Here is a 22,986-nt window from a genome sequence, read left to right as displayed (position 1 = left end):
TGGACAACGGCGCAGGAGAGGAATAGTGTGCGACATCATGGCAAGCACCCACGCGGGGTTACTGGATGGTATGTCCAATGTGAGCCGGGGCCTTGGTATCACGTTAGTGGGCAAAACTGCTTCCTCTGTGATGAGGCTGGCCCCTATGCGGGAGTTGGTCGCAATGTGGGAGAGAACACAGCACTAGTAGGTGGTAGTACAGTCTCAGTAAATCACTTTTCCCCTTCCTTTATCTGCGCAAAGAAGTGGCTTAGACAATGTGCAGCTATGTGTTAGTGCCAAAGGAGGTGCACATTGCCTGATATGTGGTGCTGCACGATAGTCTTTTCTGCTGCCGCCTAAGTAAGTGATTGGGATTCCTCTTCAGAGGTCCTTGGGGGTATTCACATTTGAAGAGTATCACCGTGGGTCAGGTGGGCTCTCGGGTATTTCCATTAATCTGCTGTGCTCAGGCCATCGAGTCAGCACACGTATTGCAGTTCCCTGCTCCCACCATCTTGCAGATATAGTTGCGCCTAGTGGGGGACGGTGGCAACTGCTAAATATAGTTAGTGTTTGGCTCACCGACGACTCTGAGCCTCCTCTCGCAGTATGACAAGCGCTGCATGCCATCCAAAGTCCCACTCCCATGGCGAGCAGCACACCCCACACTGCAGGCATTCACCAGAGCGGGTCTCGTTTGCAGTGCAGCTGACAGACACGACCACAGCCCCTGCCTCAGGCTCTCCAGCGGCCCCAGTCACCGCAAGGCCTCCTAGGGCTGTGTCAGGCCTTAGTCATCGACAGCTGCACCTCCGCTTCTCGTGGAGCTGCGCGGCTCGCACGGGGATCAGAAAAGCAGACGGGTGTTCAGTGCACACCCCGAGGTATTGGATGGTGCTTAGAGATGATGAAGCGAGCTTAGGCCATATAATTTCGATGCGAGCTCCGGAGCTTCAGGCTCGAGCAGCCATCTTGGTCCTCGGCCAGGCCTTGCCCCCCTTTGGCTGTATATGTCTATCATGAGAATTGAGCTCCAATGGAGGATGACTGTCATAGGCTCTTGTAAGTTTGAACATCCAACTGTAGATTCACTTTATCAACTGTTGCACACACTGAAAAGCTACTTTTTGTCCTCATAACTGCTGGAAGAGCTAAGTAATTTTTGTCGCTGCCTTTGACCTAGCATCTGTATATATTGCCCACTTCTTAGATCCGACTCTTTTGGTTTGTATCACCACATTCCATCAATCACTTTCCCACAGCAAATTCAGTAAATGGTGGTTGCAATGTCCTTTTACAATCACCTGGTAAACTTATAATATGTTGGGGGATTTTTAGTCTGGCTTTAGGCTAGGAGATGGTACAGGAATGGCATTTTCAGAAGCGCACAATAATCTGCTGAAGAACTGGACATTGAAGCTGCCGTTTTATATTACTAAAGCTTTCCACTGCCTTTGATACCTTTGACCACTTGTTTTTTTAGAGCACTTGGGGATAATAGCGTATCCTCGGGGAAGAAAAAGCACAGTTCATTTTTTTCCTGGATTTAAAAAGGAGTAATTCCATGAACACAATGCTGTGTGGTCAAGCTTTCACATCAGGTGTGTGGGACTTGGCCCTTTTTGGCTAAATTTCCCTAAACTTTTTGCTTCTCCCTAGACCTTTTTTCTGACATGTGTTGCCAACTTAGAGGTTTTGGACACTTTGCCACTGCTAAACAGTATCAAAGTGCAAGTGCTCCCTGTGTACAGTGTAATGGTATTGGTTGTCCATAATTGGTATGTTGTATTACTAGTGAAGTCCCTAGTAAAATGCACTATGTGTGCCAGGGCTAGTAATGCAAATGCTACTTGTGGGCCTGCAGCACTTATTGTGCCACCCACTCAAGTAGCCTTGGAAAGGAAACTCAGGCCTACCATTGCAGGGCCTGCGCGCAGTTTCCTAAACTGCCATGTTGTTCTGGTAAGTGCCCTCATTTACCAGGCCCTGCCCTTCCTTTTCCATACACATCAGGCACCCCTATGGTAGGTCTAGGGTACCCCCTGGACAGGGTGCAGTGCAAGGGAAAGGTGGGACATGTACCAAGGTGTGTACCATGTCCTGGCAGTGAAATAATCTCCATTTCGTTTTCCCTGTTGAAAGGCCATCTTGCCCATTAGAGTATAATGGGAAGGCTGTGTAATATGTTTTCCAGCCTATCTTCCCAAAGGCTTAAGGTGGAAAGATGAAGTTTAGTATGCCTGAACTCACCCTGCAATAACACATCTTTTTATGAAGATGGTTTTTGCATTCTATGTGTGTGAGCCACTCTTTCAGAACTGGCTGGGTTTTTGTGCTTTAAACATTTCTGTGTGTCTCTGCCTGGTTGTGGATTGACTGGCTGAATTTGAAAGCAATAGGATCTGGGGAATGTCTTGACCCAGGGGAGGAGGTGAGACAGCACAGGCTGACCTGCATCTGGAGTGTAGGGGGAGGAGAAGCCCCTCGAGGTGAAGAGGCCTAGGCCGGTGCCCATCTCGTGCTGAGTGATTGAGAATCCAGACCCCCACTAATCAAAGGAAGAAGGTGTCACTGGTAAGGAGGCACCCAGAACTGGTTTGAGCAGGGGTCAGTGCCCCCTGTAACACAAAGACTTCAAAGCCATTGAGGGGTATAACTATGCGAGCTAAAGCCCCTAAACTTGGAATAATGGCTTGATCAAGATTGAACAAGACTGGAGCTACTTCGTGGTTCAAGAGGAACCTTTGCCAAGGAAGAAACAACTGAATAGACTGAAGGGAAGGACGGTCCCTTGGTGTGTGTCTGGGGGCTGGTCTGCAGTTTGCTGTTACAACCAAGGAAAGGGTGTAGGGACTTTGCTGTGTGCTGTGTCCCACTGCTTGAAAGGACTTTGCTGTGCTTTGTCCTGAAGTAACTGATCCCCAAGGGCCCGAGGTGAGCTGGCTCCCAGTTCGGAAACACAGGAACACAAACGTTTCCAGAGAAGACTCTCAGAGACGCTGTGTGCTTGTGCTCTGTCTAGCCTGAGACCTTCGTAAGTTGTGCCCTGTAATCTTGGGCACGTGGAGTTCTCAACGAGACTCAGCGACGCACTGTGCGTGCGTTTGGTGCAGCCTGAGTCCTTCGAGAGGATCGTCCTGTGAAGGTGTGCACCGGGAAGCCTAGTAAGTCTCAGCGACGCAGGTGCGTGTGCTTGGTGCACCCTGAGACTTTCGCGTGGATTTGCCCGTGATCTTGCACACCAGAGGGGCAAGTGTGTCTCAGCGATGCTGTGTGTGTGCTGTTTGGAGCCTGAGACCCTCGCCAGAAGTGCCCTGTGATGGGGGGTACCCGAAGATCAAGCGTGTCTTGATCGACGCTGTGTGCGTGTGCTTTCTACCGCCGGTGACCTGCGCAAGTTGTGCCCTGTGATCGTGGGCACCAGAAGATCAAGTGTGTCTCAGTGACGCTGCGCGGGCGTATCGTGTGCAGCCTGAGACCCTCGTGAGGAGTTGTCTTGTTATCGTGCACCCGGAGTTCAGTGAGTCTCATTGAGTGCGGGTGTAGTGTGTAGCCTGGGATCTTCCCATTGCCCGGAAATTCAGAGAGATTGCATCGGAGGCCCAAGTCGCTGGACGAGGAGACGAGAGTGGGTTCACGCCCCCCAGGTAACGTGTGTCAACTCCTGGGGCGGGGCGCGGGCTCAGAGGGAGACACTGTTGGCCTCTTTCTCTGTCCTGCTGCGCTAACCTCTGCTTCGGCTCGGATCGCGGCCCATGTGCCAAGGGAGTGGCAGCACAAGCTGCATTTACTGTGTTATATCTTACCCGTGCGTGTGGGGGGGGACAACTGTGGCCAGAGACTAACCGCAAGCCAGCACAAGTGGCAGAGCTGGAGTAAATTACATATTGCATTATTCCAGCATAACTGAGTATCTGATGATTTTATGACGCATTGACTTATTTCTGCACAATGAACTGTCTGTTTGTCATATTGCCCATTGCATTAGTTTTGCCTAACAAACTGCCTGATAGGTGTGATACTCCTTGCACTAGGTTTGCATAACAAACTGCCTGATACATGTGTTACGCCTTGTCTTAGTCCTGCATCACGAACTGCCGGATGGTCACATTACACATGGCATTAGTGTTGCATACCGAACTGCCGGATACATGTGTTCGCATTGCATTAGTTTCACATAACGAACTGCCTGATAACTGTATTACACGTTGCATTACTTCTTCCTAACAGAGTATCTGAAGGGGACCGTATGCATTGCATTACGGGGGCATAACAGTTTACAACGTTGTTGCATTACGCACTGCATTACATTAACAGTACAAATCGCCAGATAGCCGTATTACGATCTGCATTATTCTTATGTTGTGAAATACCTGATTGTTGCATAACGAACTGCATATTATGACATTAGGATTACATAGGATTGTTTAGTTTAGCTCAATAGTAATAGGCCAGGGGGAGCTTTACCCCGGCGCATATGTTGGTTTAGTATTGTGTGGTCGCATCATATATACTTGTTTTTCTATGAAACTCGTGTGGAGTCTATTTGTGGCATCATCACTGAGTTGCTGTGAGCCTAATTGCAAATACTTTACACATTGGCCTTGAAGATAAGCCTGGCTGCTCGTGCCAAGCTACCAAGGGGGTGGAGCGGGGACTATCTCTAGGGGCGACCTGTCTTTCCCTAACGTTGGTGGCTCGTGGGTCCCTGTTTGGCCTAAGGTACCTACCTCAGCCAACCAGGGATCCGGGGATTCTAACAAGGTCCCACTGTTTCTGTCTTTTGCCTACCTTTTGAATGATTATGCATAGCCTTTACATAAGAAGCTTGTGGGTCTCGGGTGGCGTTTCCACATTGCATGAATGGCAAATATATTTTTAGGCTGTTTGGAAACATTCTATATGATATAACTGAGCATCAGCAGGTTACAAGCAGATAGGAAACAGGATGAGAAAGAGCCAGCAAAATAAATGACACTAAAACAGCTCTTGATGTGAACTACCGATAAAAAGGATTATATGACTGCATGCTTGTTACTCTTTTTTTAAGCTTAATGTTGTTTATGTTATCCTTTCACCCATGGTCAAAATCATGCAAGTTCATGTCAGGTACACTTATTAGGGCAATGGGGGCTATTAAATTGGGCCACTGCTATACTTTATTTGCAGGTAATTTTCAGGGCGCTTTGCACAATCTGTAAATGGGTGAAAATCAGACAGGACATATTGCAACTAATTTACCATTTAGACTATGTTTCTCAAATTTTGAGAGGCAGCATCCTACCTATCTTTAAAATCTTGACTCTAATGAGGGGCCATTATGGTCCAGGTCCTGTCAAGAACAAGTTGAAGTTCTATCTACTAACTCCTAACCCGAGATATTTAGACAAGTCATCAGCTTCTTGTTGTATATTCTTTTTAGCACTAAAACACGCGGTCAGAGTGTTTGTCCATGGCACAAAGGTTTGCAATGATGAATCTGATTCTGCCAGGACTATATGATCTTCTGTAAACAAATGAAATCTTTTCACTTCTGGGGATGTGCCTAATCCCACTATTATTCCTTTTGTCAGCACTTGGGAGCCTTCTGACATTATAGTGATAAGTAATCTTTAGAGTGGAACATGTTGCATTGCTGGTCTCGTGCAAATGCAACCCTTGTACAGTTATGATGGGACATAGTTTACTGGTTCAAGAGTGATCAACAAATCAGCATTCCTCCCAACTCACTAATCCATTTGTAGTTTGCATGTGAAGTGTAAAGTGCATACAAAGAGGCTGACGTTGAAGCCTTTGGGATCATTTGTTGTAATATAACCTCCAGCTGATAATCTGGTGCTGTCCTTTCACTTCTTCTCTATCAATACTTGTACTGTCTCTGAAGGGTAAATAGACCTTTCGGCTCATGTGCGATCTATCTGTTGAAGGTCATTTTGACACTGAGTAGTCTAAAAATAAATTCATGTGCCACTTTTAATGACAGTGCTTTATGCCTAGTTACGAGCAATGCTGACAGATAAATGATCTTGACTTTGTGCAACTCCAAATAAAAATTCACTACTAATTTGTTTCTGAAAATGCCACAGACTGCTAACTAAATTCCAAGTTTTATAATGAAGCCACTTAACACTGGTTCATCCTATAACCTTAATTGTCCTACCTGCTCATTTGGAAGAAGGTGAGTTTGCCCTTTTTATCTTGTGTTGTAATTTTGAAGGTCAATTTTGAAAGAAGCTCAATGCTACCATCAGGTCTCCATCATGTGCAAACCTATGAATGCTTTGGTTTGGACGTTTACTGGTTTCTCACCAACTCAAAGTTTGAAAAACTGGTCCTTATTTGTACCAAGTGGCGTCCCCCTCCTGATTTTCCAGCTTTGTTATGGGACTTATCTTTCAGTAGTGACTCAAGTAATGTTTCCAAGACAAAGACCCCAGGACATTTGAGAGGCATTCAGAAATTATATGTACAACCTAACAGAATGCATCAATAGACCGCGAAGGGGTCAAACAAAGGCAGATTTTGACATCTGGTTAATTTACGTTTTTTTGCACACCCTCCCATGTGAGGTTGCAATACTCGACCCCAAATGCTGATGTTCCTATAGTAAATATAGGGACATGTAAAACAATGTATTTAACTAAAAAAACAATATTACAAATATTTTAATGTTAAATATTAATGTAAATTCATTTTAAAATTTAATTTAAATGTAGAACAAAATAACAAAATGCTTTAATGCATGTTAATAATTAAAAGTGATGTATAGAATTAATTAAAATGAATGTAATTATTTTTTTTAATAAAATGTATTGCTACATTGGTTTAATAAACTTTATAATTAAATAATAAATCGGTACTATTTTTCTTTTTTATATTAATTCATATTTATTTATATTTTTAACTATTTCAAATAATTTAATTTATCATTATTTCCTATGGGGTTTTATTTTAAATCCCTAACTCTGGTATTTTATATGGGGTGGTGTTACAGTACCATTGGATGGCCATGTGTAGTGCTAAACTTACTACAAAAGTGTAAATTAATACAAAAGTTTATGTTTCTACAAAAGTGTTGCTTGTGAATACCAAAAAGTAGTAAAATTGCACAAAGGTGCAGTTTTTGAATTAGGCTCAATGAGTCACATATTACACAAGGATCCAACTTCTGGCAGGCAATGACAGGTACCAATAATGCTAATAATCCAAATCCTGCTAAACAAATCTCTGTACAGGGAGAGCACAAGGAACGCTGACGTAATCCAAAGACTATCAGGTGGAAATAGGGTTTGAGCAGCTATTACTACACCAGTGCTGGGTTGGGCAGGACAGAAAATCACCACTGCTGGAATTTATCACCACTTGCTGAAATCAGGTGTTCAATTCTGTAGAATATTAGGGCATGTATTTTGTAGCATAGTGTCAGCACAGCTGTCCCTTGAAGATCTCTCAGCAACGGATTCTAAGAGAACGGGTGCAAACATTTGAAAGCAAAACCTGGCAGGTCACAGAGCAAATCTTAAAAGAACAGCAGAAAAGGGCACCCAAATTAACGCAAAATCATCATTCAAAACCCAGCAATATTCTTCTGCAGTTCCAACCTGTTCCCTAAAATAAGTGAAAAATTGAATTTGTGCACACATCAGTAAACAGGTATCAGAATAGACATGGCTAAATGATATTGAATATTCAAGCTGCTCCGAAATGATTATTTAAAAATCAAGCCACCATAATTAATGGCATGCCCAATCTTAGATCATGAACAACACAGGATATTTTTTACTAACATTTTTAAGTAATCACCAAATATTCTAGGGGAGCATTTTGCAATGAGAATTTGCATACCTGCAGTATCGCGTGTGCTTTTATTACTGGAAGAAAAGCCTCCAAAAAAGGGCTGTAGAGGGACTTTATGGTGTGTCAATTGTCATTAAGATATGTTCTCCTATTGAGACAAGTTAAGAATACAATTGTGTTCGATCGATGGGATATGAACTATTTCAAAGACAAAACCTTTCACTTTACAGTCACTTTAACAACATTATTAGCTATTGTCGAATGCTGCCAGGCATGGGTCGCCAGGACAGTTTAAAAAATGTCGGCCTTGTGTAATTGTAATGGCCTTTGTAACACTTAAGCTATGCACATGCACTTTAGACAGTGCAGTTTAAACAAAGCAAAAACCATCATGCTGCTGAAGTGTTGCACTAGCACTTTATTCTCACGAATTTCGATAGGCTACATTATGAACATTAATCCAGGTTAATGTAACAGCTGAACAATACAGGATTATCGTAATGGTATCTTTTCTGCTTAGACATTGCTTATGCATTTTAATTGTCACTGCCTCTCAAACAATGCTAATGCTACTATTTTGCCCAAAGTCTTGCACGAGCACTTTAATGAATTCTATATTGATAGTCGAGAGAAGATGGCTTTTTGCAGAAGCCACCTTACTGGTCATGCACATGCACTTAACTGAATCTCACCGTATGACTAATGTAAAAGCCTCATGTTGCCCATATATTGTACAAGTATCCTGTGGCTTACACATCCATGGGTTAGTCGTTGGCATGTTGAATATGGCGACTGGGAGCGACGATCCCGCAATGCAAATATGATCGGAATTCTATATTAATAATATGTGAACTGGTGCTCTATACAGAGCAATGGCTATTTTTGTAATGCACTGTATTTTTATCTATGCTTTTATGGCCATATAGGCCGAAATAAAGTTTTTGATGATAACATTATTACAATTATTGAGAAATATTCCTGGAAGCAAAATGGTTAACCATGAACGTTTTTTTAGTTTGACCTAAGAAAGTAAGATAATTATTTGTTTTTAGCTGGAAAGTCAAAATGAAATGTAGGCTGTTTTGCACATGGTGGGTTAAGTCAAAACACTGGTGATACGGACCCCAATTTAAATGTTGGTCAGATTAATGGCACTCATACGACACACCTTCAAAATGGACAAACATCTTACAGTATTACACATGCTGAGGCATCAGAAGATTAAATAGTAAAAGAGTTGTCAATCTGTAAAACTTGACCAAAAAAATTTCAGATCACCAATTGTTTAGTCATAGAATTTCACCAACGCATCGAACAATAACATCAAAATGAGTGTGTACCCTGGTCTACGTTTTCACTTTCCTTCCACTGACCCACCCTTCCCTTCCTACCTGCAGCAGCGTGCTCACAAGCTGGCTTTTGGAGAAGGGGATGAATCTCTCTTTGTACTGCAGGTCCCAGTCCCTGGGTTGTGTTGGTTTCCACATTTTGCGGTACTCTGCAATCTTGGTAGATAGACTGCCCATGCTGCGGGCAAATGTCCTGGAGACCCCTACCCAGGCCACACGGCAGGCCCAGGCCGCATAGACCATGCTGTGGCTTTTTCAGGGATAGCTATGGAAACAGTTACTAACAGTTAATGATCTGGCATACCAAGTCGAGCCATTTAAAGAATACAATACAGTATCAAATACATCTAAAGATTTCGAACTAAACTACTTTGTTATATAAAAACGTATTATTTTTATTGTTCCCAGAAAACTCAGTGATTCACATTGCATTGGTTTGTGACGCAGACAGCACTAGATGGTGTTTAGGGTCTCGGAGCAGGTGACAACTAACAAAGAGGTGTATACACATTCACTCTGTTAAACCTTGCCTGACCAGTCAAAAGCTGATGGGGGAGCAGGTGGTGTCCCGCTGTATGGAACCCTGAAGTGGGGGGAATGACTGTTGACAAATCAATCAACAAAGAAACCGTTTCTTCTGCTTCTAGAGCTGCAAGTTGTCTTGAAAGAAGTATAAAGGTATTAATGGGGAGATAATCAACAATAAAGACCGCTAGTGAGTCATACATCCGGCTGCAATATAAAGCCTTTTCACCCCCTTTATCTTTTAAACAAATGCGTTCAGTAAATAGTCTTTACATATTAAAAAACAGCCCTTTTATACCGACCATTCAAATTTACTACCCCTTTCTTTGAAACTATTTTTCTTTACATCATTTATAATCTCGAATACCCATTTGCAAGGATAATATGTGATTTAAAATGGATACAATTACTTTTAAAGATCCTTTACAAGCACGTCTTGTGCACACCTACCTCACTAGACATACGATTGATATATGCTTCTTACAGGAACATCACCATACCCCCTCGACAGTGCCTCGCGTGTGCGCTCGATGGTGCGCAGAAACACACGCATCATATTACTCTAACTATGTGCGTGGAACGGCTATATCATTCGCAAAAACATATCATGGAGACTTACACAAGTCAAATCGGACCCAGAAAGTCGATTCGTTCTTCTGGCCGGCACTTACACCACCATTCAATAATACTTGAATGCATTTACGGGCCCAACACTGCCTGCCCCGAAATTTGGGGTGACACATTGTTAACCTAGAACCGGGGCGATAATATGGGGCGCTGACTTTAATGTTATTTTAAACCCGGACATGGACAAGTCTAGTACCTCTCAATGCCCACACCCTAGTGCTGCGACACAGATACACTGCCTGATCCAAGACCAAAGCTTGACTGACGCATGGTGTGTTTTTTTACACAATACTTGTAGAGAAGGTACATGGACCACATCCACGGCGGGAGCCTGGTCCCGAATAGATTACTGGATTATCACGAAAGAGGTCCTAGCGTGGACGACCAGTGCCTCGTTACTGCCCCGAACATTATCTGATCATGCCCCAGTGCTACTGAAACTGGCCGTCCCCCTTGCCGTTTTGCGCGCCTTCTACTGGTGATTGCCCGCCAGAGCTCTCAGAGACCAAGTATTGCGATCCGAAATAGGAGCCGCCATCATTGACTATTTTTTAACAAACAAGGTTTCAGTTACGTCCCCGTCGGTGCTTTGGGAGGCCTTTAAAGTAGTCATAAGAGGTACCTGTATTGCGAAACAAACAGGGGTCTTGAGGGCTATTTGCACGAGACTTGCACGCCTCAAGGCTGACCTACCAGCGTTAGAACAAGAATTTCATCAGTCAATGACCAATGCATCATGGAATGCATGCATGAAACTCTATCAGAATATAAGAAGAAGCGCGGAATGAGAAGTACATCATCTGGGACGGGAGGCGATTGCCTGCAGATATGGAGCAGGAGAGAGCCCGAGTAGGACGTTGGCCAAAATGCTCAGACCTCGTATTGCGAATAACTATATTGTAGACCTTGTAGGCGAAAACATGGAACACCACACCAGGCCCACTGCTGTACTAAATATGATGACCGCCTATTACTACAAATGATATCAAACCATTATATTAAACCAAATCCCATGTCCCCACAGACCAACTTAAAGGATATTTGGAACCTATACAACTATTGTGGCGAGATGATGTACATTGGCAATATCTGGACTCCCCATTCACAGAGGAGGAAGTCCTGCACGTTATTCACAGTCTGCCTAACGACAAGGCCCCCGACCTTGATGCCCTCACAACATCTTTCCACAAAGAATTTGCCCCTATACTGACCCCTCATCTTCTAGCTATGTATCAATCGTCTGTAGAGTCCGAGGAACAACCCCCGTCCCTCTGCGAGGTGGTCATTGTTACTTTACTTAAACCTGGCAAATCAGCCATGTCACGCGATTCCTACAGACCGCTATCCATGATCAACGTGTACAATAAAATTTTGGCAAAACTGATTGCTAATCGCCTGGCCCCACTTCTTCCCAACATGATCCATCCGGATCAGTCGGGCTTTGAGCCTGATCGATCAACCGCACACAACCTCTGCACTTTGCTTGCGGTCATGCATGGCGTAGACCCGAGGGTGGCTGCAGTTGCTGCCCTACTCGACGCCACTAAGGCGTTTGATTCCTTGGAGTGGCCCTTTTTATTCCATCTCCTACAGCATTTAGGGTTAAGCCTGCATTTCTTGAACCTCATTAAACTACTATATACTGCCCCCACAGCTAGACTGAGTAAATGACCTACTCTCTGATCTGTTCTCAGTCACAAGCGGCACACAACAGGGATGTCCTTTGCCCTCTCTCTTCTTTAACAAAGCCATCAAACCCCTGGCAGCCAGCACCATGCCCACAGGGAGATCCGATTCCGAGAGCGTGGAATTCTGGTATCCATGCATGCTGATGATATCGCACTGTACATTAGGAACCCCCAGAATAATATTAGAGAGATCATAAAATTTGGAGGAATCTCGGGCACAACAATAAACTGGGCTGTCGGTTATATTTCCTCTCACCGAAAGTGCCAGGCAATTCGAGTCTGAATTTGCGCTAAAATTGGCGTCGGAACTAGTCAGATACTTAGGCGTGTGGCTGAGCCGGGACATAGACGAACTATGGCAGGCCAACTATGACAAGGCCATCTCCTGGCTGGAAGAAACAATACCAATTTGGAATCGCCTCCCCCTTTCGTTAACTGGGCGATTGGCAATTGCAAAGATGGTTGTGCTACCTAATTTTTTATACCTCTTCTTCAATCTCCCCATTGCACTAACACAGCAGTTTTTTAAACGTCTGAGATCCAATCTGATATCCCTAGCTTTGGCAGGCAAACAGCCCAGGATAGCCTGGGAAACCCTTACACTGCCTTTTCGTCAGGGTGGCCTAAATGCTCCAGACATGAAGCTATATGCATTATGAACGCAGGCCCAATATCTACATTTCTGGCTGTACCCAGTAAAATTCCAACCACACACTGCGGTGGAGGCAGACTTGACATCTCCAGTCCGGCTATCCAAAGCGCTATACCAACTCTACAGACCCACCCAGTCGCCTGCAGACACGGTGGAATGTGTAAGGTGGGCGTGGGATGGAATGCAGTGGCTAGCATCCCTTGACTGCATATACGCTCCCTCTATCCCTATAGCGCGTAATCCCATGTTGCCGGTACTGATGGATGATGGAATGCGCAACTGGGCTCAGAATAAAAACCTTTTCACATAAGCTGATCTGTACCCAAATGGCCACTTTATGCCCACACCTGTGTCAATTGACACTCCGAAGCCCACCCTGATGGACATGCTCCTCTACACTCAAATCCGCGCCACGTGTCGTGCAAATCACGCTACCTTCCTGGCACCTCCACCAACACTACATGCTCCTGAACATATGTTCACCAACAACTCTCATCGTAAACTAGTCACTAGACTATACACTGTGATGCAGGATAAGGCGCCAGTATGCATGCCTGCAGCGCTCGCCCAGTGGCAACTAGATACAGACCCCCCCCATAATTTCCGACCAATGGTCTTATTGCTGTGCGCAGACTGCAGCTTTATCACCCAATTACAGACTGCGCCTCAAACATTTTACGTTTTTGCACAGATTATATCGCACTCCCATACAGTTGAAACATATGGGGCTAAGAAAGGTGGCAAAATGTGCGAGGTGTTCGACACCTGAGGCAGTGTTCCTACACCTGGTCTGGGAATGCCCTAAGATCATGGATTACTGGCGGGAGACACATTCTATGATCCAGCAAATCATTGAACACCAGATCCCTTTTACCCCGCTAGTTAGCCTACTTGGCTATGTTAAAGACTTGCCAGCATCCTCACGTCGTATCATAGCCATACTGTTACTATTACCAAAACGTCAGCCTGCTAAACACTGGGGGAGGAGAGGGTTCCCTCGGGTTGCCTCATTGCTGCAGGATGCGTCGTACTGTCAGGAGCAGTTGGCTCGATACTGGGAGTTGATGCACTTACAAAGTCGAACTACCGATATTTAACATATTTGCACTCAAGGGCCACAACCCCCCCCCCCCCTTACTCCCCCCTCCCCAAGTGTTGGTAGCGCTGTGATGTGTCCCCTAGATTGGCAATTTAGGAGTAGCTAGCTCAAGGGAAATCGAACAATTATGCAGTCCCGTCTTGCACCTTTGCCTGATAACCCGACATGCTTGAGATACCTGTGTCACTTGCCTTGCATACTAAAGCTGAGCACTATGATTGGGGAAACAGCCTTTACCAGGAAGGCTTTTCTACGCGTTACGTTTACAACGGTACACTTACCTCGTAAACGTCTTCACAACGCGTATTGCTTCCACGACCGTCTTTACCACGCAAGCAACGTCTTCACGGAACGTCTTCTTCCTCATCCGAAAAAATGCGTCAGTCCTTTTTTAGTGTTGGCGAAGAAGTGAGAAAAAAGCAAAAAATAGAAAAAAAGTGGGGTTGGGGGGGTCTCCCCCCCACCCCCCAAAAAAAGCGTGGTAAAGGAAAAATCGAGGTAAAGGCTATGCGTAGAAAAATCATTCCGTTGTAACGCATGCTTGGAAAAGGCATGCGTTGCAACGGAATGCTTAGTAACGACATATATTCCTTTGATTGCTATTCGAAATGTCACGCTAACATGTGCTATTCAGACTTTAATTTGGGGTGCTCTGTTCATCATATTAGCTGTGAATTCTGTACTGGATCCCTTCTCCCCCACTTCTTTCTCGTCCCCCTTGTCTGCTGCTTTTTGAGATGCTGCTACTGCAATGTATGTTGTTAAAATGCTAATAATTTTTTTTTTAAAAGCATAGGCAACTGGATAAATAAACAAAATAATCACACAAAAAAGATCCGTTTCAAATTTCAATACATGATGATATTGTATTTGACATACATTTATTATGCGTCACAACTTGGAACAGCTCCACAGTGTGCTGAAACTCAAAGTTGGATTGGTGGCTCTGGACATAGGGGTATCATGACCTAAAGCGCAAGTCATGATGCCTTTGAAAGACCAATACGACTGTCCTTGAACTAAGGGCTGCTGTCTTTCAGAACCAACATTCTGTTAAGAAAACTGCCCCTGAAACTGTACATGGGGGTCACTTTAACTGCAGTCCTACAACAGCAGGGTGTGTTGTAGGGCCATATGAAAGTAAATGAAAGCGCAATAGCTATATTCAAACCAGCTCACAAAGCTCACTACACGGAAAAGCCAGTCTACCTCTCAAACAAATTATTAAAAGACTGTCAAAAGAGACCTCTTCAAAGCTCCAACAGACTATTCCTGATTCTGCCAAAATTTAGGAAAGAGAAATCTGGCACCCTCGTCTTCTCCAGGAATGCTCGGCGAAAACGGTTCCTTTCTCTCCCCATCGTCTCGAGACCCTACCCTAGCTTCCTCGGTACCTTGGTGTTCATCTATATTACTGTCTGCTGAAATGTTTCCATTATAATTGATATTGTGTATTTCTATTTAAAACAACACATAGCCTTGTGCAATTACTTCTGTGATATGTAATGCCCTGTTTATATATTTACCGCATATGCCTCAAAACTGTATCGGCAACTATATCCTAATGTCTTTAGTATTAACCTCAAAACTGCATCTGCAACTATATCCTAATGTCTTTCGTATACTTCATTACATACTGTCACTTTGTATTTCTAACTATTCCAAATGTGCCTCATGTAATGGCCGTTATGCAAACTATGGGGCATATCAACAAGGGCTTTATCTCTGCTTTTTTGGCTTTAAAAACCAAAAAAGGAGAGATAAAACTAGCGCCCTATCAACAACAGGGTGCTAACATGCAAATTTGCATGTTAGCACCTTTTTATTCTACGCTTCCCCTTGCATCTCTAATGAGATGCAAAGGGGGCGTTCCAGAGTAAAATAATAGGAGAAATGTCACTAAGCGACATTTCTCCTATTATCAAGAATGTCGCTAACCCTGTTAGAGACAAAAAAAGGAGCGCTAACCGCGGTAAACGCTGCATTTTTACGTCTGGTATTTTTCAAACTTAGCCATGATATCCTATGGAAGGAGGATATCATGGCTAAATTTGCCTGTCCCTATCAACAAGGTAACGTGAGATTATCGCTGGGTTTCCAGCGATAATCTCACGTTAGCCTGTTAGCGTGAGGATTTTTATCGCTATTGAGATAAGCGTTGCTAATAGCACGCTATCTCAGCGATAAAAATTCACGCTAGCCGGCGATAATTATCCTAGCGCTATGTGCGCTTAGAGATAATTATCGCCGGTTGTTGTTGATATGCCCCTATGTGAAGCGCTCTGATACCCTCGAGTCAAGCTTCACGCTATATAAAACTCAATAAAATAAATGAAGCGGTATTAGTAATGCGCCAGCACTGATGCTAACGACAATAGATAAGAGAAATGAAAGGTTTTTTGTGGGTTCCAGTACTGCAAGTGTGGGGGTAGCCTAAGTAATATAAACTCAGTAACGTACTCAACTTACTTCAGCGCCTCATCCTATATGCTGAGAATAAGCGCTCAGCCACTACCGCTTCAACCACTCACAAAGACGCATACGTTTCTTAGGTAACTGCTAACTAGGCACTACTTAAAATAGGAGATTTCTATCCTGGGAATACATTCCAGGAGCGCTCAACCATCACGGACATGCCAGACCACAGATCACTCGACATTCTGCTCTATTACAGAATACATACATCAAACAGGGCGAGCTGCCCATCCTTTCAACAAGAACCTCCTGTCAAAACAAACGAACACATTGTCACAAAAGTATACACCTCAACACAGGACTCCAGAAGCCAAAGAGAAATGGACAGCAGGCATTCAGCGTTCCATTACAGACAAAGAACTGAATGTTTGCAATGACTGATGGGAACCGTTGTCCCCAATATGAGGCTAAAACTGATCCATTTAAAATGTTTACTATGAGTATATAGTATACTCCCCTAGATCAGTGGAAATGTGGTATCGCAGAGGATTTCAGGTCTATGCACTGCCATGCCCCAGAGACGCTTTTCCTCAATTTACCATGGGCATGCTCTGGAATCAGTAAATACTGGCTCTAGATTTTCATCTATACCATGTTTGGGATGGGAATCCTGTCATCCCAGAGGATAGCATTACTGGACCATCACACAAGAGAACTCCCCATCACATAAGATGATCTGCTGCAGTGGCACTTCTGTTCATCAAGCACTGTGTGGCTTGGGTATGAGGCAGAGACCGAGTTCCTACAGCTAAAGCCTGGTTAGCAGATTTAATATATTGCACCTAACAAATGGGGAAATATCACTTTACACTTCCACCAGCTAATGCGCCCAATACATTCTGGCCTCATATGAACATATTACGCTGCACTTCCTAACATTGCGAAATTCACCTACCTGACACACAGCCAGGCTATACAACTTCATGAGGACCTACTCATTGTTCAATGATATTGGGCAAATGGTGGACGACTTTAACGTACTGTGCACTGGGTACATCTAATTCCTGTCATGAGAAATGTAAATCAACTTCGATGTCTGTGATGTACTAATTTCTATTTTTATCTTTTATTCGTGCTTATACAGAAAAAAGTCAATAAATACATTATAAAGTACGTTTTAAGTTGCCAGATGTTCTTGTTTCAAGAGAAAACTCAAGGCTGTCCCTAGCATCACTGAATAATAAGTAACAATCCTAGGTTGCCAGTCACCCCTAAAAGTTGCCTCCTTTCATGATTTTAAAAGTGTTTCATTCTCAGCAATCTAAAAGTGCCATTCAGGGCTTAGTACTTATCCTGACTTTGGAAAAATGATATCCCTTTAGGCCCTCCCATATCCGTCCACTTATCAAAAACAAAATAGGATTATAGTCCAACACCCCACATTAGAGTGGGCCAGAAGGAGTTTCCCTTTTAGAAAGACTGTAAAGATGTCAGACTGTATTCAATGTGAAGGGGAGTGGCACAGCTACAGTGGGGGTTGCACCCAATCTCTGTATTTTCTAACGCTCTTCGAATCTTTTGGTTAGAGGAGTGGAGTGTGCACTACAAATATATATGGCTCAATTCCATGCATATTTTAATAGGAGATACAGCAGAGGCTAAATACCCATATGGCCCATAGTCCTAATTCACACTCTGAAAACCGCTATTATTTTACCACTTTCAAATGTAGTTATTTTAGCAATCTTAGGTGTGAGAGTTTGAGTTAGTCCTGTAATAATTCAAACACGTCTTCTGCAGGCTATGCAAACATCTCAGCAAGGTGAACCACAGAGTAGTTAAACTGGGGTTGGAAAGCGCCAAATGCAGGAAGCAGAAGTTACAAGAAGTAGGCACCCCCACCCTACAAGCATTGGAACCTGCCAACTAAAAGATAAATCCTAACTTGCTGTAGACATATTATTTTACCAGGATCACAATCAAGAACCTCTATTGCAAATGCATTTACACAGCAAGTTGTTTTACTCGTATCTGGTGACTCAAACCTACAAATTACATCTCTCTGATTGATACACAAACCCCTGCGTTATCCTATTGGGATTTCACGGGTAAGCAGTAGATTGCACTACTCTTTGCAACATCTGATCAGCACTAAGAGTTATTAGTTAATCGTGTGCTCTCTTCATTGGGATATTACTCGGTGCAGGCTAGTATAGAAGCGGGTGGGGATAGCCATCTTCATGTTATAGTATTAGCAAATTAATACCGAACTCCAGCTATTTATAGTTTTTATACAACGCTTGGATTGTATTACATATATCTGCTAAGTATTCTGTCACTTATTCTCTAGAACTTATGCCAGTTTTTTGAATTCCGAAGAGTTGTAATACAAAGTCCATTAGCCGAGGTGTATATTCTGTAGATGGTTTATTTAAGCTTAGTTCCAGGGTAAGTTCCAGGTAAATATGTAGATGATAACAGGAGCAGCCTCCCTCCTGCTCAGCCTGCACACTCCAACTGACACTCAGCACATCACCAGGCAACCATGCATTCTGTGACATCACCAAGCATTCAGCATTCCACTTATCACCAAGCACTCAAGTAAGTAGATGATGGTAGATAGCCCCAACAGGAGCAGCCTGCCTGCTTCTCAGCCTACACACTCCATTTGAAGCTCAGCACATCACCAGGCACCCATGCATTTTGTAACATCACCAAGCATTCAGCATTCCACTCATCACCAAGCACTCCAGCACTCACCCTGGATGAGCAGTAGGAAAGGTGAGCTAAGGAAATGGTATGGCAGCACGTAAGTCACAACACGAAGCAAAAATAGGCGTGTGATCGTCCCAGGGTTTTTCGAAGGATCGCATGGCATCACAAGTAAGGCGCACTGAAGCTGCCTTCAAGATGTTTATAGGGCCTGAGCATCAGCAATATTTTGGTGGATTTGCTTGGCACGCCTCTAATGTGCGGGTGACGTGAGATTCAGCAGCGTAAAGCTGCTTTATATGTCATTTCGCCCAGTTCACCCGCATCTCAGGACAGTTCATATTTTTTTCAAAATGCCCTTTTAAATGGTTTTCAATGTGACATTCTAAGGAGCCCGAGACACGCAGAGGCCAGAAAAAAATATAATAATAGAAAATGCACCTCCGTGCAGAAAGCGCTGTCATGACAACCAGCGACACGAAACAAGACAGCCCCACAGCCTTGCCATGCGTCAGACTCAGAAAAAACCATACAAGCATAACGTATAGCAAGCACCTAACCTCAGAACAGCAACTGACATTGACATTCCACGCATGCGCAGGTGGCTTCTTACGAACACTCTTCCTCTTCCGCCCCTCATGGGTGGTGGAAGCTGAAGACGGGCACTGATGGGGTATCACCTTCAGATTCTGTGCTAAATATTCAGCCATTGTACAATGACATGTAGAAGCCCAACTGGAAAGGCACTTACAATAATCGGGATATTAGATCAACGAATTCAGGCACACGTTTCGGCAGAACCGATATGGTCATAGCTAGTGCAGATTCTTTGATAACCAAATGCACGTGCACCTGATAACTTGAAGATAGTTTAAAATGAAGAGGCCACCCTATAATCCTCTTCGCCTCGTTTTCATCTGACATCCCCGCAAACGGTCTTGTCAGCGCGTGACAAAGTGACAAAGGCGCTTGTATTTAATTTTGAAGGACGCTCTTCCAACGTATTTAACTGCATGCCGCGCATGCGCGTATGAATAAATTTTTTAGACCAAACCTATTTTTAACAATCTGATAAACAACAATGTAAACACGATATTTGGTGGCATCCCTCCAGTTCAAAGTAAGGCAGGCAAAAAATAAATTTAGGTCATTCTAGCCTTTAAGGATAAGGATTTAATGATTTGTCTTTTCAACAATGATGTATTAAACATTGTTTTGAACCAGCCATCCTTTTTAAAGAGAGAACAAATTTAATAACAGAAGAAAGGCTATTCGTATCCAATGTTACCAAGATTTAGTACACCAAATATCTATCTGCTGGGGAATACAGTGATTCATTAAGTAAGGGACTGCTACTATGTAAGGACATCCATTGAAATGTACGAAACAAATGGGACTGTTGTTGTCCATTAAACCTGCATTGAAGTCGAGGAGAGAAAGCAAATAGAAAGCTATCGTGTGTTAAGACACATAACTGGGGCCTAAATCATAAACTAGAATCATCCTGTACTTGATCAGCCTAACACCTCAACAGTATTTTGGGTACCTCCACCTATCTTTTGTGGTGGCGCATTTTCACTTCCATAGCAAGCAGGCGTGAGCTATAGGTTGCTATACATCATAGAAATAAATTCCTGCTATTTGTTTACATTTTGCCATTTGTGTAGAATTGTGAGGATTCTTTTCTAACATGGCGATAGGGTTGACCATGCTAACATTTTATACCTGTAAACTGAGAGATTTCGAAAACAAAATTGGGGGAATGTATTACTTATTGACTTCTACTGAGGCAGAGGCAATTGAAGGCGGGAGACAGCTAAAACAAAGTCACTTTTCGGTTAAACAATCGGGAGTCCCCCACCTAAATTGGGTTTGTAGGCATGTATGGTTGATATCTGGCTGGGTTTATACTTGCAAGGCCAGTATTTTAATGTTCCTACAGGTACAAAAAAAAATTAAAAATCACCTAAAGCAGCTTTTTTACCTTACCTGTACACACTTTAAATGGTAAATGTAAGAAGTAAAAAAAATCAAATGTGTTCTATAGCTGCCTTAATGACTCCTTACTGATAAAGTAAACAAAGGCAGAATTACCATATTAGAAATAAATACAAACTATTTCATATACGGTTCTCTTTAAGAATCATGTCCAACCATTTGCTGAATCTTAAAATGTGAACAGATGGCGAATTAGCACAGCTACAGAATGACTAGGGGATAAACATGGACTGGTGCATGATTGCACAATGAGTGGTCTATGAGGGGAGGGGATGTCCAACTAAATGGCTGAAGATTTGGGGGAAATGGAATGACTATAGGGCTGGGCTCTGCACCCCCATTGAGAGTACGGATTTTGATGCAGTGTGTCGAGAACATCGCAGCTCTTCTGCTGCCTTGTGAATTCTCCGGGGGAAGGTGGTATGAGGGTGGGGTTCTGCAGGCTGAGGGGAGTTTGCATTTGTATGGCAGTATTGTGGTGCTACATTGCATTGTTTATTGTCCTTGTTTGAAAAAAAAAAATGTTTACAAAAAAATGTCAACAGATGGCTGGCATTTTCTCCGTACATGACAAATATCAATTTTTTTGCTCTAAAAATCCTTCTGTAATGATTTACACCGTTCTCAAATATTGTAATTTATTTCTATATGTGTTTGCTATTTTAGGTTTATGACTGAAAAGGAAAACAATACCCACTTTTCCTGCTTTTTCCAATATTTTTACAGGCATGTACTTAAAAACACAGGCCAGGCAGGTACAACATCAGCCAGGTGCAATCTTACCTATCGCTAAGTGCCTGACTGAATGTAAAACTGCTATTCTGACTCTTTGAATCTGGAAAGACAAATTCCTCGTAGCAGCATACACACCAGGTGGTGTTCCACCATGGGGGACACTTCAAGGGGCTAATGTCCCACCGATGACTGAACAAGCGTCACTACCTGAATGGTAAACCAAGCCCTCCTCTGCTAGCGCGGTCAGAAAGTTCACAATGTGGACAAGACCTGACCCCACGGGATCCAAACATCAACTAGCCCATGTTCTCCACACAGAACCATAGAATTTGATGGTACTGTTGGCAAATGCTCTGGAGATGAAGACCTCAGGTTGTCTCAAAATGCCTGGGACCAACAAACAACCCCTAAAATCCTGCATGCCATAAGGTAGAGAGAAAGATGACTAACTAGATGGTGCAGGTGTCCTCAACGAGTCAGCAGAATGTTCAGCTTGTGGGGGAGAAAGATAGGAGAATACCCAAAAAGTTCCATGAGAACTAGAAACCAAACTCATGCCATAAAACAGGCGTCACTAGGATCACCTTTGCCAGCAGTGATTTAGGCCACTGTCTTTGTGGTCATGGAGAAATGGAGAAAGGCATAGTTGGCAGCTTACGCCAATCCTGAAGAAATGCACCCAGAGTCCAGTCTTCTGGATCCAGATGCAAACTACAGAATTTTCTAGTTGACAGTTCAGGCAAGAAATAAAGAGGTGTACCTTGAAAGGGCCCTACTTGTTTATCAGCCTCAGGAAGATGGAGAGGGCTAACAGCAATTCAATGGGACCGTCCAGGCATATGGAATGCCAAGCCACCATCACACTGGAAGAACATGGGAGATGGTCCGCCACCACTGATATTCCGCTGGCTAGGCAATGATGCCAGAAATCCTTGGCCAGCTCTGCCAGTGCACTGGACCTTGTCCCACCCAGCCTGTTGATGTAGTGGACTGTGGAAATGTTGTTCATCCACAAAATAACAAAGCTTGCTGAGTAGCCCTTCACAGGTGTTTTCACTGAAAAGGATCCTGCCAACAGCTCAAGGTGGTTGATGTGCAATTCCAACTCCTCCTCTGCACATTGACCAACTGTGAAAAGGTCACCACACCTGCCACCCCAGTCCAAACAGCTGGAATCCGAATCTATGATAAGGTCTGAAGCATTGCTAAGATTGCTTTGCAATTCCGGGCCGCCAAGTGGTTCAAGCACCACTGAATCTATCGCCTGGCCTCTTCTGAAAAAAGGAACCAGCTTCACATAGCCTAGACCACTTCAAAGTGGGCAGCCTTCAACCTCTGAAGGGCTCTGGAGTATAGAGGGCAGGAGAAGGTCGCCTGAATGAAGCAGGAGAGAAGACACACCAGGCA

The 22,986-nt window shown here is 43.6% G+C and overlaps 2 protein-coding genes across 4 annotated transcripts in view; one reads left to right on the top strand and one right to left on the bottom strand.

Moving 5' to 3' along the window:
* Positions 1-19,477, bottom strand: part of TMEM143 (transmembrane protein 143) — a 283,275-nt gene extending 263,798 nt beyond the window's left edge. Inside the window, exons 1-2 of one of the 3 annotated variants that reach the window (XM_085616468.1) lie at positions 19,407-19,477; positions 9,171-9,393 (exon numbers count right to left, since the gene is read on the bottom strand). In XM_085616468.1, coding sequence (XP_085472594.1) covers positions 9,171-9,371 — 201 coding nt within the window. In that variant the 5' untranslated portion in view covers positions 9,372-9,393; positions 19,407-19,477. Of the gene's footprint in view, positions 1-9,170; positions 9,394-14,000; positions 14,085-19,287; positions 19,372-19,406 lie in introns of those variants that run through there. The other 2 variants (XM_085616466.1, XM_085616467.1) reach the window with 2 other exon arrangements.
* The window catches only part of SYNGR4 (synaptogyrin 4), a 670,375-nt gene continuing 666,241 nt past the window's right edge, over positions 18,853-22,986 (top strand). Inside the window, exon 1 of the mRNA XM_085616469.1 lies at positions 18,853-18,915. The gene's annotated coding sequence lies outside the window, so the exon portion shown is untranslated. The remainder of the gene's footprint in view (positions 18,916-22,986) is intronic.

The sequence above is a fragment of the Triturus cristatus genome, chromosome 7, assembly GCF_964204655.1.
Source record: "Triturus cristatus chromosome 7, aTriCri1.1, whole genome shotgun sequence".
NCBI lineage: Eukaryota > Metazoa > Chordata > Amphibia > Caudata > Salamandridae > Triturus > Triturus cristatus.
Note: the sequence above shows the minus strand (reverse complement) of the source record. Positions and strands in the feature narration are given on the sequence as shown.